General features: G+C 36.2%; 2 protein-coding genes across 10 annotated transcripts in view; both read right to left on the bottom strand.

Moving 5' to 3' along the window:
• Positions 1 to 2,335: 2,335 nt before the first annotated feature.
• Positions 2,336 to 12,703, bottom strand: LOC127435140 (cholinephosphotransferase 1). Its single transcript, XM_051688355.1, has 8 exons — positions 12,318 to 12,703; positions 8,750 to 8,897; positions 6,638 to 6,779; positions 6,449 to 6,533; positions 5,708 to 5,839; positions 4,397 to 4,555; positions 4,196 to 4,321; positions 2,336 to 3,878 (listed from the first exon to the last, which is right to left on the bottom strand). The coding sequence occupies exons 1-8, from the start codon at positions 12,555 to 12,557 to the stop codon at positions 3,762 to 3,764; spliced, it is 1,149 nt and encodes a 382-aa protein (XP_051544315.1). The 5' UTR covers positions 12,558 to 12,703; the 3' UTR covers positions 2,336 to 3,761.
• Positions 12,704 to 14,652: 1,949 nt separating this feature from the next.
• mybpc1 (myosin binding protein C1) overlaps positions 14,653 to 15,620 on the bottom strand; it is a 47,291-nt gene continuing 46,323 nt past the window's right edge. For 3 of the 9 annotated variants that reach the window (XM_051688658.1, XM_051688660.1, XM_051688659.1), the window contains one exon: positions 14,655 to 15,497. In XM_051688658.1, the coding sequence (XP_051544618.1) occupies positions 15,388 to 15,497 (110 nt within the window). In that variant the 3' untranslated portion in view covers positions 14,655 to 15,387. Of the gene's footprint in view, positions 15,498 to 15,620 lie in introns of all 9 variants that reach the window. The other 6 variants (XM_051688664.1, XM_051688666.1, XM_051688661.1 and 3 more) reach the window with 5 other exon arrangements.

Genomic DNA, 15,620 nt, shown 5'->3' with positions numbered 1-15,620 from the left:
TTTGGCTCCTTTTTAAATCATAATGGTAATAGAAATCACCCAAATGGCCCTGATCAAAAGTTTACATACCCTTGAATGTTTGGCCTTGTTACAGACACACAAGGTGACACACACAGGTTTAAATGGCAATTAAAGTTTAATTTTTCACACCTATGGCTTTTTAAATTGCAATTAGTGTCTGTGTAGAAATAGTCAATGAGTTTATTAGCTCTCACGTGGATGCACTGAGCAGGCTAGATACTGAGCCATGGGGAGCAGAAAAGAAATGTCAAAAGACCTGCGTAACAAGGTAATGGAACTTTATAAAGATGGAAAAGGATCTAAAAAGATATCCAAAGCCTTGAAAATGCCAGTCAGTACTGTTCAATCACTTATTAAAAAGTGGAAAAATTCGGGGAACTCTTGATATCAAGCCAAGGTCAGGTAGACCAAGAAAGATTTCAGCCACAACTGCCAGAAGTATTGTTCAGGATACAAAGAAAAACCCACAGGTAACCTCAGGAAAAATACAGGCTGCTCTGGAAAAAGACGGTGTGGTTGTTTCGAGCACAATACAACGATACTTGAACAAAAATGAGCTGCATGGTCGAGTTGCCAGAAAGAAGCCAATGCCACAAAAAAGCCCGGTTACAATATGCCCGACAACACCTTGACATGCCTCACAGCTTCTGGCACACAGTAATTTGGAGTGACAACCATAAGCGCTATGTTTGGAGAGGGGTCAACACCGTCTTTTTCCAGAGCAGCCTGTATTTCTCCTGAGGTTACCTGTGGGTTTTTCTTTGTATCAGTACTGACTGGCATTTTCAAGGCTTTTGATATCTTTTTATATCCTTTTCCATCTTTATAAAGTTCCATTACCTTGTTACACAGGTCTTTTGACAGTTCTTTTCTGCTCCCCATGGCTCAGTATCTAGCCTGTTCAGTGCATCCATGTGAGAGGTAACAAACTCATTGACTATTTATACACAGGCACTAATTGCAATTTAAAAAGCCACAGGTGTGGGAAATTAACCTTTAATTGCCATTTAAACCTGTGTGTGTCACCTTGTGTGTCTGTAACAAGGCCAAACATTCAAGGGTATGCAAACTTTTGATCAGGGCCATTTGGGTGATTTCTGTTACCATTATGATTTAAAAAGGAGCCAAATAACTATGTGATAATAAATGGCTTCATATGATCACTATCCTTAAATAAAAGACAGTTTTTTTTTGCATGATCAATCATATTTTCAAAATCAATGCCAAAATTTCACAATTTCTGCCAGTGTATGCAAACTTGAGCACAACTGTATTTGATTCAGTGCTTCCTGCTTCCAGAAGGTGAAAACTTTGAGACATTGCCACCCAAGTTCACCCAAAAAAAAAAAAATTCTCTCATCATTGACTCACCCTCATGCCATCCCAGATGTATATGACTTTCTTCTGCAGAACACAAAGATTTTAGAAACATATTTCTATTATATAATATGATATACCTCTGTTGGTCCTCACAATACAAATGGTTACCAAACCTTTGAAGCTCCAAAAACACAAAGGCAGCATAAAAGTAATCCACATGACACTCATGTCTTCAGAAGCGATATGGTAGGTGTGGGTGAGAAACAGATCAATATTTAAGTACTTTTTTACTGTCAATCTTCACTTCACATTCTTCTTTTGTTTTTGGCCATTCGCATTATTCGTGCATATCGACACCTACTGGGCAGGGAGGAGAATTTATAGTTAAAAGGGACTTAAACATTGATCTGTTTCTCACCCACACCTATCATATCGCTTCTGAAGACATGGATTTAAACACTGAAGTAATGTGGATTACTTTTATGCTGCCTTGATGTGTTTTTTTGAGCTTCAAAGTTCTGGTCACCATTCACTTGAATTGTATGGACCAACAGAGCTGAAATATTCTTCTAAAAATCATAATTATGTTCTTCAGAAGAAAGTAAGTCATACACATCTGGCATGAGGATGAGTAAATGATGAGATTTTTCAGTTTTGGGTGAACTCTCTTTAAGCATTTGATCAAATGTACTTATTACGTGCATACATGTTGTTGCATTTAAAATACCTGCATTTAATTACATCTGTAGTTACACTGTTAAATGTACCCCTAAACACTAAACCCTAACCCTACACCTACCTGTACCTCAATCTCAGCAGCAGCAAATGTGAATCTTGTGAGAATTTAGCAGAACAACATGTAGTTACACAATCAATATATTGTATGTATTTTAATGTTAGTACATAGTAGTTAAAGACACCTAATATGAAGTGTGACCATATATCTTTTTATAGTATACCCAAAGCACAAGAAACTCAGCCACTTCAGACAGTGTTCTATTCAAATCACACAAAATTTATTTTATTAGCCCTTTAGGGAGGAGATGATCATAAGCAGGCAGAGCTGTCAATCAGTGCATCATACAACAGGCACAAAAGATCCCCCAAACAGAGTTAAAGACAGAACCCAAAACTCTGTGATGAGCTCAGTTCAAGCTGGGGGAAGTTAAATGTACAATCAGGAAGTTGGAGTAAAATGGGATTGGGTGACTGGGGAAAAGGGGGTGGAGCTCTTCTCAAAACAAAAGGTGTCCCTGTTTTTAGCACATAGCCACAAATAACCTTGACAATTAAATTTTTTAAATTACGTTGTTGTTGTTGTTTTAAACAGGCTTGACTTAATTTCACACAATTCAAATTACTAAATTAAATATGAACACTGTAATCACTGGACAATCACAAAAAGTTTCCTTTTACTCCTGAAAGCTACAATGACTGTTTGGGCAAAGGTTGTTTTTTTTTTTTTTTTTCTCTTTCTTATATAAAGTCTCACATGATCTACAAATAGCTGCTTGTGTTTTCTAACAACAGTAAAAATCATCTACCAAAAAAAAAAAAAAAAAAAAATGAAGGTTGTAAACCACCTGGAGTTTGGTGGCTATATAAGGTCTGAAAAACAATGAAATGTGTTCTTAATACTTGCTTCTGTTGACGTCTAGATCTAATATATAAAAATGTTGCATTTTTGTCATATGTGGGACTAAATTAAATTATGGATGTTGTATGATGTGTCAAAACCAGTGCAAGATTGCCATTAATTGATCCCCAAACTGCAGTTGTAGCTTCCTTTGGAGACCTTTAATTTAACGTTATCAGACCCAGAAAACAAAGTGCAATTTGATAAATTCTACTGTTAAACTCTCAAAAAAATTTTCCTCCAAAAATTATTTTGGACAAAAGCTTGAACTACGACAACTGACAGAACTATAACAAAACCATTTGGTTATAAATAAGTATATTGGACATTTTTGGCCAATTCTAAATCAGTTTGATTAACATTATTAGATTTCCAACCTATTACCCCTTTGGCTTGGAAATAATAATAATTTGTGGTGCATTTCTGCACAGAATGAACCACTTGAAGGCAACAGAAAACTTAAACTTGGCTGAGCCGCCCTGAGGCCACGTTTTTTTTTTTTTTTTTTTTTTCCCCCAATGTCTAAACTCTTTATTTTCATCCAGTGAGTTACAGTCCAGTGTATAGTAGTGTGGTTAATAGAAGCGATGTGCTGGTCTTACTCAAGATGGTCCAATCAAACCTAGTAAAATGATGATGATTCCTTTTAGTTCTATTAGTCTGTGGTGGTAACACTGTCAAGGCCATTTCGGTTTTGGTTTGTGGGGCTCTCCTGCTCTAACTTGAGAAGCGGGACAATGTCTTCATATTTAGATCCTGCTTCCTCCTCCCGCCGGGCAAATTGTCAGTCTCGGTGGGCATCGGCCTGTGGGGCGATGCTGAAAACCCAGATTCGTAGGTGGGAGGCAATTTGCAGGCACAGTCCTGTGCAGTAACGCACCAGATCCATTAGGGACAGCACCTGAACATAATAGCATGGAGAAGAGAAAGGTTTATTAGTCAATTGAACAGCTGTCCATCTTTGAATTTGGGATTTTGCTATACTGCAACAATCAGGCATGATTTTGCTTTGAGATGTACTCCAAATATTTAAAGCTAAAGCTTAAAGCTTAAGTAAAGATTTTACCAACTGATAGAGAGCTGTCTTTGTGACTTACCATCCCCATTGTGATTCACAGTGTAAAATATATTGTGTGGGCACCATTAGCAAACACTGAGTGCAGTGAGTTGTGTTGGCTTGAAATTGCCTGTTTGGAACACTGATAAATTGGAGCTTACCATAGCTATCCAAAGGACAATGTGCTCATCAATAAAGCTGTTGAAGTATTGGTTTAGGAAGAGCAGCCCAGGACCAATGAAGGCTGTGTCATTAAGATGAAGCTCACTCTTAGTCATGTGGGCCACCTGTGGAAGACATCATACCTGAGAACATCTTGTGCACAGTATGCTTTTGGAAAACTTTTTGCACTACTTACTTACCACCAGCTTATTAGAGATCTTGGCGATTACTATGCCAAAGGTGAGGATATAGAGGCAGGGATGATGCTCAAAAAGCTGGCTGGAGGACTTCTTAAAGATGATGAAGGCCAGAGTGAGGATTAGGCCGATGTGTAGACCAGGAGACAAAACACTGGTGTCCTGAGAAAGATGTGCACTGCTGACTGTATTTTCATTCTTAATACACACTGTTGGTCTTATTGTGTATGATTCACTGGTGTACGTTATTCCAAACAAAATATCAGGGAATTTTAAAATGGAGTTTTCCAGGTCTGAAAAAGTCATGGAAATTAAAGTGATAATTCACCCAAATGAAAATTCTTTCATCATTTACTCACCCTCATGCCATCCCAGATGTGCATGACTTTCTTTCTTCTGCTGAACACAAACAAAGATTTTTAGGAGAATATCTCAGCTCTGTAGGTCCATACAATGCAAGTGAATGGTGATCAGACCTATTAAGCTCCAAAAAGCATACAAAGGCAGCATAAAAGTAATCCATACGACTCCAGTGTTTAAATCTATATCTTCAGAAGCGATATGATAGGAATGGGTGAGAAACAGATCAATGTTTAAGTCCTTTTTTACTATAAACCTCCACTTTCACATTCTGAAAGTGAAAGTGGAGATTTATAGTAAAAAAGGACTTAAATATTGATCTGTTACTTACCCAAAGTAACTGGATCGCTTCAGAAGACAGATAAAACCACTGGAGTAGTAGATTAAGTTTATGCTGCCTTAATGTGCTATTTTGGAGCTTAATAGGTCTGATCACCATTCACTTGTAATGTATGGACCTACAGAGCTGAAATATTCTTCTAAAAATATTTGTGTTCAAAAGTCATACACATCTGGGATGGCATGAAAGTGCGTAAATGATGAGAGAATTTTCATTTTTGGGTTAACTATCCCTTTAACAAAATCTTAAAAGTATTGGGAAAGTCATGGAAATTTCTAGAGTCAGTATAAATATTTCTAGTTACGCTGTTCTAAAATATTGAATCAATATTACCTAATTGAGAGTTTTATCACCTAATATCACCTTACTGTGAGCAATGCAAATATTTCATTAGTCTTGGTTAGAGCTTGTGTAGAGTAAAACTTGCACACTAGCTATAGTGAAATGGTTCATAACTCGGCCTGAATGATTAATTGGCAAATCAGTGTAAATCTAAATCATTTTTCACAGTCGGTTTCCAGTAATCTCAAATGACTAGAAAAAGGTTGGAAAACCTGTTTCTGACAAATAATGTGCCATTAGATAAAGCACACATTGCTGGTGTGTGTACTTACTGCAACAGTTGAGCCATTCTTGCCTACACCACCATTCAGGATGACATAGAAGTAGTTGTAGGTTGAATACAGGAATCCACCAGTAATGCCAAGAATTGGTAGGGTTTGCAAATTCACACCAAGCACAGGCAACTGTGTGAAAAAAAATAAAAAAATCCAGGCTTAAGGTTTTAAAATCCCTAATTTCAGTTCTCATTGGGGCAGGGGTGTTGGGAAAGGGCAGGGCACGACTGAAGCTCTGAGCATGCTTTACAACATAGGAAGGTTAGAATAAGCTGATGTGCGTTTTGACATCATCTGCTGTTTTTCGGCAAGACCGTGTCTATGGGTCACTGATAGCCATGGTAACAGTTAATACCTGTATTTACCTTTTTAGTATTTGTCCTATGGAGGCAGAGAACAAAAGCGAGACAGAAGTTCTCCTTAAAGAACACACTCAGAAAGGGGGCTCGGTCATGATTTATATTTTTGGAGGATTTGATGAGGGTTTTTTTTTTCCAAACATAAACCGTTAGTCACTATAGTGATAGTTCACCCAAAATGGAAGATTTTGTCATCATTTATTCACCCTCATGTCGTTCTAACCCGTATTATTTTCTTTCTTCTGTGAAACACAAAAGGAGATGTTAGGAAATATACCACTGGTTCTCTTGTGTCATGTGACCGATCGCAATGCGGCAAATTTGAATACTATAAACATATCTTGTAGTATAATCCTTAATTGTTTTAAAAGGTGCATACCGTAGTCTCCCAAAGACTCACTCCTCCGAAAGCTGACATCATATACATGATTATAATAGCAATCTGGACCTCTGTCACGTCAACCCTGCAGAAAGTATTTGAAATACAGTTTAAATAAAAACATCAGTACACAGGCAATGACATTTTTCAATTAATTCAGTGGAATAAGCTGTGAACAGTTGCACTCACAATCCAAAGCGGAGTGTTCCAGACACATATGTTTGCCAGTGTGCGCAGAAAAACATGAACATTCCCACAAAGCCACAAAAAAACATCCAGTTAGGGTAAGTGCCGATCCCACAGGATATACACGTTCCCACAGCAACAAACACTATGAAGAGAGCAATCCAATTAAAGTTCTGTAAATATATACATATCTATATAATTCAAATATACTGTCTACAATCATCACACCATTGTCAAATGTTTAAATTAGAGATGCACTGATATGAAAATTTTTGGCCGATACCAATTTTAACAAAAAACTATAGGCCAATAACGATACCGATCACCGTTTTACTTTAAATGAGTTTGACTGTTCTAACAATACATACTTTCCACTGAACATGGAATCTGCTGAACACATGAAAGGCCAACTTTTTAAGAGAGCCTCAGTGAAAGATACATGCAAGAAAAAATATTTAAAAAATACTAAATATGATAAGATGATTGATATGAAAAATGTTATTTTGTACTTCTAAAACATTTTTAAGGTTTAGTAATCGTGCAAGGCCATAGTGTGATTTTAATCTTATTTCAATCAATCATGCAGCATTAATGGATATCATACCGATATCTGAAAAGTCAAGGTCTGCTGGTTTCAAAGTGTTTTCGATGGTTTACCTCATCATGTAGCCTATAGGTAAGTGCCGCTTTCACAACTGTCACGTTCGTGCCAACCCTTCTACATATTGTGGCTATTATTATTTCTGGATCGTGCATTTAAATTCACAGAGTTTTTACAAAGTGTGTTACTAATGAATTATAAATAGACCATTGGTTTTTCATATTGCCATTTTCATACTTATAACCGATATGCCAATGGTTTTAATTTGGTCAATAATTGGCCGATAAATATTAGCTGCCGATACAACGGTGCATTTAAATAAAAACTTTATTGTTATGAACTATAATATACAAAAAGTTAGGGATGCACGATATATCAGCTGCCATATTGTTATCGGCTGATAAATATAGTATTAAAGCCGATAAATTATGGCTTACACTACTCATCATGAGGATTTTGATTGGTGCCTTCTGAATTATGTGACACGTCAGCATGCAGCAGACTTTGCTTTAGAAGATAATACTGGATCAGAGTAAAGACTCTACTTATCCATGCACACACATATTTTATTCTTTTTGTATGTTAAAGCATATTATCATGTTGACAGTGAGTTTGAGACTTGTTTGCATTCCTTCTTGTGGTCTTTTGACAAGTTTGAATTAAGTGCAATGCACTGTATTTATAAAAGTAGCTCACTCATCAATTTAATTATAAATTGTCAATAGACTTTAAAGATAAAAAAAAAAAATGTTGGCCATAGGAATGTAAAATGGATATATTTAACTGGTTCAAAGTAGGCTACATTTGGTAAATGATTATGGGAAAAGAAAGATTTAGATGTTTCCTTGCAGGTTCCTTGTTTTCTGCATTTGCTTTAAAATAAAAGCAAAAGCAATTATCCATTTTACATGTTTGATTTCATTTGAAGTGCTCTGGACGTGGCTTTATAAGCTGTGTCTTTTGTTTTTGTAATAAGGCACACAAAATGTTGATTTATATCCAGATTTAGATTTATCAGCCTCCAAATATAATTAATTATCGGTATCGGCCAAAATTTCCATATCGGTGCATCCCTACAAAAAGTAGATTTCTACATTTTCTCAAGAAAATGTAAGTGGTGCTTGCCTGTGCAGAAGTCATTTCCAAGATGCTAGGGTGTTGTGAGTGGTTGCTAGGGTGTTGCTATGTGGTTGCTTACAGGCCCAAGTCAAAAGAGCCAACCCCCAATTATCTATATGTGGCCCCTGTGGCTTCCTCCTCCAATCTAATCTATGAGGTTTTATTGTCCTCTACTGAAAAATCATAAGCCTAATCACTTAGAAAAATAATATCACACCTATCCAAAACAAGAAGCATCATTTGAAGTATCATTCATGCCAGGATGCAGGATGAGTTACACGAGTACCAAAGTTTAATACTTTTTCAAGAATGAATGATTGTAATATTGATGCTTGCAAACACCACTGCATATTTGTCCTAACTAAATGCTGAATGCTTGGATGGACTGTTTATACCTGTGGAAACGGCATCACAGCCATGGTCAAAGAGCTCCCCGAGAGCTGAGCTGCTATTGGTCCGTCTGGCCTGCTTTCCATCAATGGCATCCAGTGATTGGTAGATAAAGAGACCTAAGGCGCTAAGAAAGAAGGCCCAACCTGGAGCCTAAAAAGGGTAGACAGAGTGAGTGCAAGAGAGGAAATAAAACAAAAAGAAACAGACGATCATGAAGTACAGTGCAATGGCAAACTAGATGTTAAACCAGTTTGGAACAAGGCAGAGAGAAAAAGCTCTGACATTTTAATTGATTGCAACACTGACAGTCCTTGCCTTCAGCTTTATGGAAAACAGTGAACTTGTTTGCTCTACTCGGTCAAATCAAATATGCAGAGTGGAGTACACAACCCATTTTGAAGACACTTCCCTCAGTCCTTCTTGTTTGACTGGGCCCAGAGCCAGTGAGACAGTTCTCATTTTTTTTTAAATATTTTTTAATAATTACTTTGTAGTTTCTTCAGTTCAACCACTGAAGCTTTCTGGTGTGTTTGAGTGGATGTCTCTCTTGTGTAAGAGAAGAAATCAAAACCTCAGACTAAACTTTGACCTCTAACTGTCGCTATGGATGTGCTTGTGTTAGCTAGAACACTTGTATTGTTTTCTGCAAAGTAGACAAACTTTTCAGGGCTCACAAACATTGACAAAAAAGTAGCTGGTTATCTTATTTTTCTTTAATAGATACCACTATCTACACTATTTTACCATATTTTCATTTCCTTTTACAAAGGCATTTTAGAGGGTAAAAGGTAACTGAGCAGAGTAAAAATAATGAAAAATAAAATGTAGCTACAAATTTGAAATCACTTTATTGTTTAGCGGACACTAGCATAATTGGCTGCCCAAGATAGTTGGTGACTCTTTGCTTTAGTGTTCAGCTCCTTTGCTTTTCTAGGCCTAATACACTCTTTGAATCCATTTTTTTTACTTCTACAACCAAACCTACTGTATATTAGGAAAGTTAGGATTGGCCTGGAAAAATAAAATGAGTATGTAATACATGTAATAATAATAAAAAAGAAAACTGTAATGTAAAGTGTAATGTATTCAATAATTAAATAATTAAGTAATATGTATAATTAATTTACCTTCTTTTGTGATTAAGTTCTTTATAGGACTGGGTATTGATACAGAGTTCCCGATTCTAATCCGATTTACAAGCTTTTGATTCCGATTAAATTCATATGGGTATATTTCAGTTATAATGTCCCTTTTGCTTACATAAGAAAGAAATTCTCTCCTAGCTAATGCTGTTAATTATTCAGGGGACCTTTTAACTAGGTACATTATGAAAATATTCATATCACTTATATTTTATTTGTTTTTCATCATTTTGGTTACATTTTGGCTTTTTAAAAATGAACAAATCCATGTATTCAATCAATAAATAAGATTTTATATTTTATGATTTTTTTTGTTACATGGTTGTTGTTTTATTGGATAATTTGTGTTATTTACAAGTATTTACATTGATTTGTTGAACACGTGCTAAAACCGGTACTGTCTCTTTAACAAAACCAGAAGTTCTGTAAAGAGCGTCTGTAGATGAGCGCATGTTAATGAGAGAAATTTGAATGGCTTTATCTCATCCATGCCATGCATGATTAGAATTAAATGTTTATTATTTGTTGTTTTTCATCAACAACTGACTGTAAAGAACAGAAAGGGTATACTATTAAAAATGACAAATGGGTTGCGTGGATCTCGTCTTTGGACACACATTATACGGAACAACATTTACTCTCAACATGCAGTGAAAGGATCTCGCTGCTGAATACTTCACCACTATATAATACAAGATTACTGCTGAGTGAAATGTAAACAAATATCTATATTTTAGTCGCATAGCACAAAATTTGGTTCTCATTGTAGTAGAGGATTTTGCAATGAGTAAAAGACTGATCTTGGGATTGTTCAAATGAAGATCGCGAAGCATCAGAAAATCTATATTTCTACCCACCCCTAGCGCTTTATACTATGTGCTTTAAGTGGTTATTGGATGAAATCTGGGACTGAATGCATTGATTATAGTTTGTTCATGAAATGTTAATATCATGTGAATATTAATAGTTTTATGAACTTGAATCAGAATAGTATTTCCTGGAGCTAGCTGACGTCCTTATTTGGTCTTTTGCTGTAAATTCAGCAACAATTATGCACATTGACTTGTGAATTACATGTTTACTAACAAATTATTATAAAAATGCTGTTTCTGTGCTTGTATTAAAAAAAATTGTTTCTGGGTCAAAGTTCAATCTAAGGCCCCTTTTATCTATGTTGCACCCTGGCAACAGGTGGGTGAAAAGTTGTGCATTCAGCAACAATCTCCAGAACTGTGTAGCAATAAACAGTGGAATCCAGACTTTGTCAATGCACTATAGTCTGTGATTCTAGAAATATGACACAGGGTACAGTATGTCTCCAAACTCTGATATTAGGTCACAATGCAGCCCAGAAAATGATAGAGAGGATAGAGAGAGAGAGAGAGTCTACAGCTAAAAAAGCAAACAGTTCATGTCTTTATCAATGGTTTGGGTTTTAATGCAGCCGATAAATTATGCCAGATAAATAACATTCTGAATTGCTGCTAAAAATGCTGTTGAAAGCTGCAATGTCATAATGTATTGTCTTCAGTGGTTGTAAAGTGGATCATTAAACCTACAAAACACAGTCATAATGATTGCATAAAGGATTTAATGACTTTAAAAATGACAAGTGTTGTAACCATGAAGTAAAAGGTATTAAAATACTTTCATAGCATCTGGGATACACGCAACTTAATCATGCTTGGAAAGGTTTTTGAACATCCTTTTATTATGAAATTGAGTTTTCAGGGTTACTCCACTTGACCTGAACAAAATGTGCCTGCCTTTTCATAAAAAATATCAACATTTCTGATAATGCCTTGAAAAAAACTGCCCAGCCATGATGGTCTAAAGGGGTCCTCAATGTTATGGTCACATGACAACAAAATGGCTACATTCATGTTGGTTACACCACCTGAGGTGGATTTGATGGACAAAGTAAAAAATTAAAATGAATAAAACGGTTTTTTTTTTTTTTTTTTTTTTAAGAAATAATAGTAAAAAAATAATATTCCAAACTACCTATGACAACATTTCAGCTTTTAACGAGACTTTTATTTTATTTTATTTGTTCTACTGCCTCCGGACTGTTACACCGCATTTGGAAAAAAACAAAATGACTTTCAACAAAACTGAAAGCATGTTGATCAAAGCAGAGGTGTGTTAAAGTAACTGTTTTGTGTGAATTGCACAATTAATGATTGTTCCAGACAAAAATGAGCGTCACGTCATTGACCCATAAACTATGGAATACATTTGACACTACTTGAGTGTATTTTAAGTGTCTGGCTTCTTCGGCTCCACCGAAAGAAATGAGATCCAAAAATGTATGTGTTTATTTATAAACCTGACGTGGCTGGGCATTGAAATAGAATGAAACGCGTCACACTGTCAATCAAACGCACAAGCTCGTGAGAAGTTTCACTGCGCGTCTCACTCAACTCACCTCCTCCGTGGCCGTGGGGCAGTAATACACCAGAATGACGGTCGTTACAATATTAATAATTAGTCCAGTGATGGTTAGCGTGTTCGGCGCGACCCATATCGGGATCTGCTGGACAAGCCAGTTCCAGTATATCTGGCACGGCGGCTCGAAGAGCGAGCGACCACACGCGCTGTACTTGTGTTCCTCCAGGCGCTTGAGCTGGACAGCTGACAGCAGCTCCGGACACACGCACTGGGGCATTATGAGCGCTCTTTTGGCAGGGTCAGTGCAATGTTTTGTTCCAAATCCCCATGTGGTTACGTGTAGAGAGTCATTTTGGATGAGCGCAACCGACAGCCTCTTCCGTTCCTAACAGTTGAGGGCAGATAAACGAAACGTAGAGACGCAGGAAACTGCGGTCCGGAAGAGGACGCAGCAGCCGGGAAATTTGAAAGGCTGCAGTACCGTGTCTGACCGCCATTGATGCGTTGTGAGCAGGTGTTGATTGACATCTGTCAAATTCATAGCCTATTCTCCCACTTTAACCATTATTTTGGCCTTTCCGACTAAATTTAATATTATTGGCTGGTGTGTGCTGTACAATTTGGTGACAAATACAGTATGATCCAAAAGTCTGAAACTACAAATGTATTAATAATAATTTAATAATAATAATAATCAGAATTTTACTTATATTGCACTTTTTAGTGATTAAGCACAAAGTGCTACACAAAACATAAAATAAAAAGCACGCACAATAAAACGACACATTCACATAGTAATAAAAGCAAGTCTATATAAATGAGTTTTTAAAAGAGACTTAAAAACAGACACAGATTCAGCAGATCTAATATCCCAGGGCAGGCTGTTCCATACTACAAGATCTATCACCTTTTGTTTTGTATCTGGATCTTGGAACAGCCTGCAAGAAGACAAGAAGATCTAAGAGGTCTAACTGTTTCATAGTCTAAATATTTTGGCACCAACCCATGTAATGCCTTATATGTAATTAATAAAATCTTAAAATCAACCCTAAAATGAATTGGTAGCCAAAAATGCAAAGAAGCTAAAACTGGAGTAATATGATTAAAAGACCTAGTTGGTGTCAAAAGTCTAGCTGCAGCTTTTTGCAGTGATTGTAGCCGTGCTTAAGGGCATTGATTTCAAACTGAATGCAGGGCATTACAATAATCAAGGCGAGACGAAATAAAAGCATGAATAAGCTTCTCTATAGCCTTGAAGCTCAAGACATGTCTAACCTTGGAAATGTTCCTTAACTGATAAAAACAAGATTGAACTTACTTCCGGACGTGATAAACAAAATTTGAATTAGTATCAAAACAGACTCCCAAATTTTTTACCACCTGCTGATTATTTTGGACCACCTGATTTAGAATCATGGCCGATTATAACAACCTCTGTTTTATCAGTATTTTAATGAAGAAAATTGCATGTCATCCAATTTTCATATCTCCTATACACGCTTGAAGAACATTTAAATTAGTCAGGTCATTGGGATTCAACAACAAATACAATTGCATGTCAGCTGCATTGCAATGAAAATTAAAGTTGTATTTTCGAATCACAGAACTAAGCGGTAACATACAGTATATAGTGAAAACAATATTGGCCCTAACAGGGATCCTTGCAGAACACCACAATCAACTTTTGAAGAGGAGGACATCTCAACTCCAGCAGACACTACAAATGTCGTATTCATCAAGTAGGAAACAAGCCAGTTTAAAGCCACCCCAGATATTCCCACTCAGAATTTGTGCAAAAATGTTGTACTTCAATGGAAGCAAAGAAATCTGACCTTTTGCAGAGGAGTTAACATGGTCACAAATTTGCTCTCATTTGATATGTTAAAATAGTGAATAATTTTAACTAAATCTTCAGTAATACTTTATAATAAGGTTCCATTCATTAACATTAGTTAATGCATTGGGTATCATTAACTAACAATGAACAATATATTTTAAAGCATTTATTAACCTTTTATTAATCTAAAAATACAATTGTTAATTGTTAGATCATGTTAGTTCATAGTGCATTAACTAATGTCAACTATTTTACAGCTTTTTATTTTAAAAATGTATTACTATAATGTTGAAATGAACATTAACCAAGATTAATAAATGCTGTAAAAGTATTGTTCGTTGTTAGTTCATGTTAACTAATGTTAACAAATGGAACCTTATTGTGAAGTGTTACCATCTCTTCTTAATTTTTCCATGTTATAAACTCTTCTTTTATTTCCAGGTTTAACTGAGAGAGAGAAAATCCCACATTTTTAATGTGGTCTTAGACTTTTGGTCCCCACTGTATTTATTAATTTTTCTAAGTGAATGTTCTCTGGTTGTGCAACCCTGTTTAAAGCCATCAGTTGTTCTTTTTCCAAGGCTGTCATTCACATCTTTGCATAAAGGGTCAAAAGAAACAGGTTTTTTTTTTTCATTCATTGATATTTATTCAACTCAGTCATGCTAAATGGAACATTGGCAAGTATTGTCAAGACACCGCAGACAAACGCAACATTAAAGTCTGACATTCTGATCTTTCTTTCTGATGTCTGATCTGACAACAGGACAATACTGATATTTCAGATCTATGTGGTTGTTGCATTGCACAGAGAGTACATTCAGTACATTCACTACAGAATGTAGGAAAGGGGTTGGGAAAACTCCAGAGAGAAAAAAAAATCAAACAACCAGGAAAAAAAGAAAAGAAAAACAGCAAAACCAAGACTTGTGCTCTATTCAGTCCACCCTCGTCTCCAAAAACCCAGAAAAGCATATGTTAACTGCATCACCATATCTGTAACTGAATGCTCTGTCAATGTCACAATAACATGTCTATATGTGTTACATTTTGAAGCTACAACCCAGTTCACTAAAGGCATGCATTTGAGTTTAATGGCACTTCACATGATAGCACAGTGACAGACAATACTGGTGAAGAATATACTTTTCAATGATAAATATAGATCCATGTCTAAACACAGCATACCATGCCAAAGTTTAGACACTGGTGACATTATTGGGAGTATTGGTAGAAATAGTTTTCTTGGTAATCATGGGTGAATCAGCCATCAGTTGGACCCCTTCTTGTCTGATTCAGAGTTCTTAGGCTCGTTCATGTACTTATCAATGAGGTGTAAGGGAACTCCTCGCTTCATCAGCTCACAGAATGTAAAACCTCCTGAGAGAGAAGAGAGAGACAGAGTCAGAGAGAAGACACTGAAAACATTGACACCATGGTGTGAGTGAGGAGCGGTTGAAGTGAGAAGGACTGAAGACATGAAGAAAGAGAGAAGAAAGAAAA

Source organism: Myxocyprinus asiaticus, chromosome 45, assembly GCF_019703515.2.
Source record: "Myxocyprinus asiaticus isolate MX2 ecotype Aquarium Trade chromosome 45, UBuf_Myxa_2, whole genome shotgun sequence".
Classification (NCBI taxonomy): Eukaryota; Metazoa; Chordata; class Actinopteri; order Cypriniformes; family Catostomidae; genus Myxocyprinus; species Myxocyprinus asiaticus.
Note: the sequence above shows the minus strand (reverse complement) of the source record. Positions and strands in the feature narration are given on the sequence as shown.

What these genes read in the sequence shown, in the direction of transcription:
- LOC127435140 (XM_051688355.1), bottom strand. Translation starts at nt 12,557, where the DNA reads ATGCCCCAGTGCGTGTGTCCGGAGCTGCTGTCAGCTGTCCAGCTCAAG. An exon ending in TGAGTCTTTGGGAGACTACG is followed by an intron (nt 5,840 to 6,448) that starts GTATGCACCTTT and finishes TTTTTCACACAG; the next exon opens with TTGCCTGTGCTTGGTGTGAA. An exon ending in AGATCTCTAATAAGCTGGTG is followed by an intron (nt 4,322 to 4,396) that starts GTAAGTAAGTAG and finishes TGTCTTCCACAG; the next exon opens with GTGGCCCACATGACTAAGAG.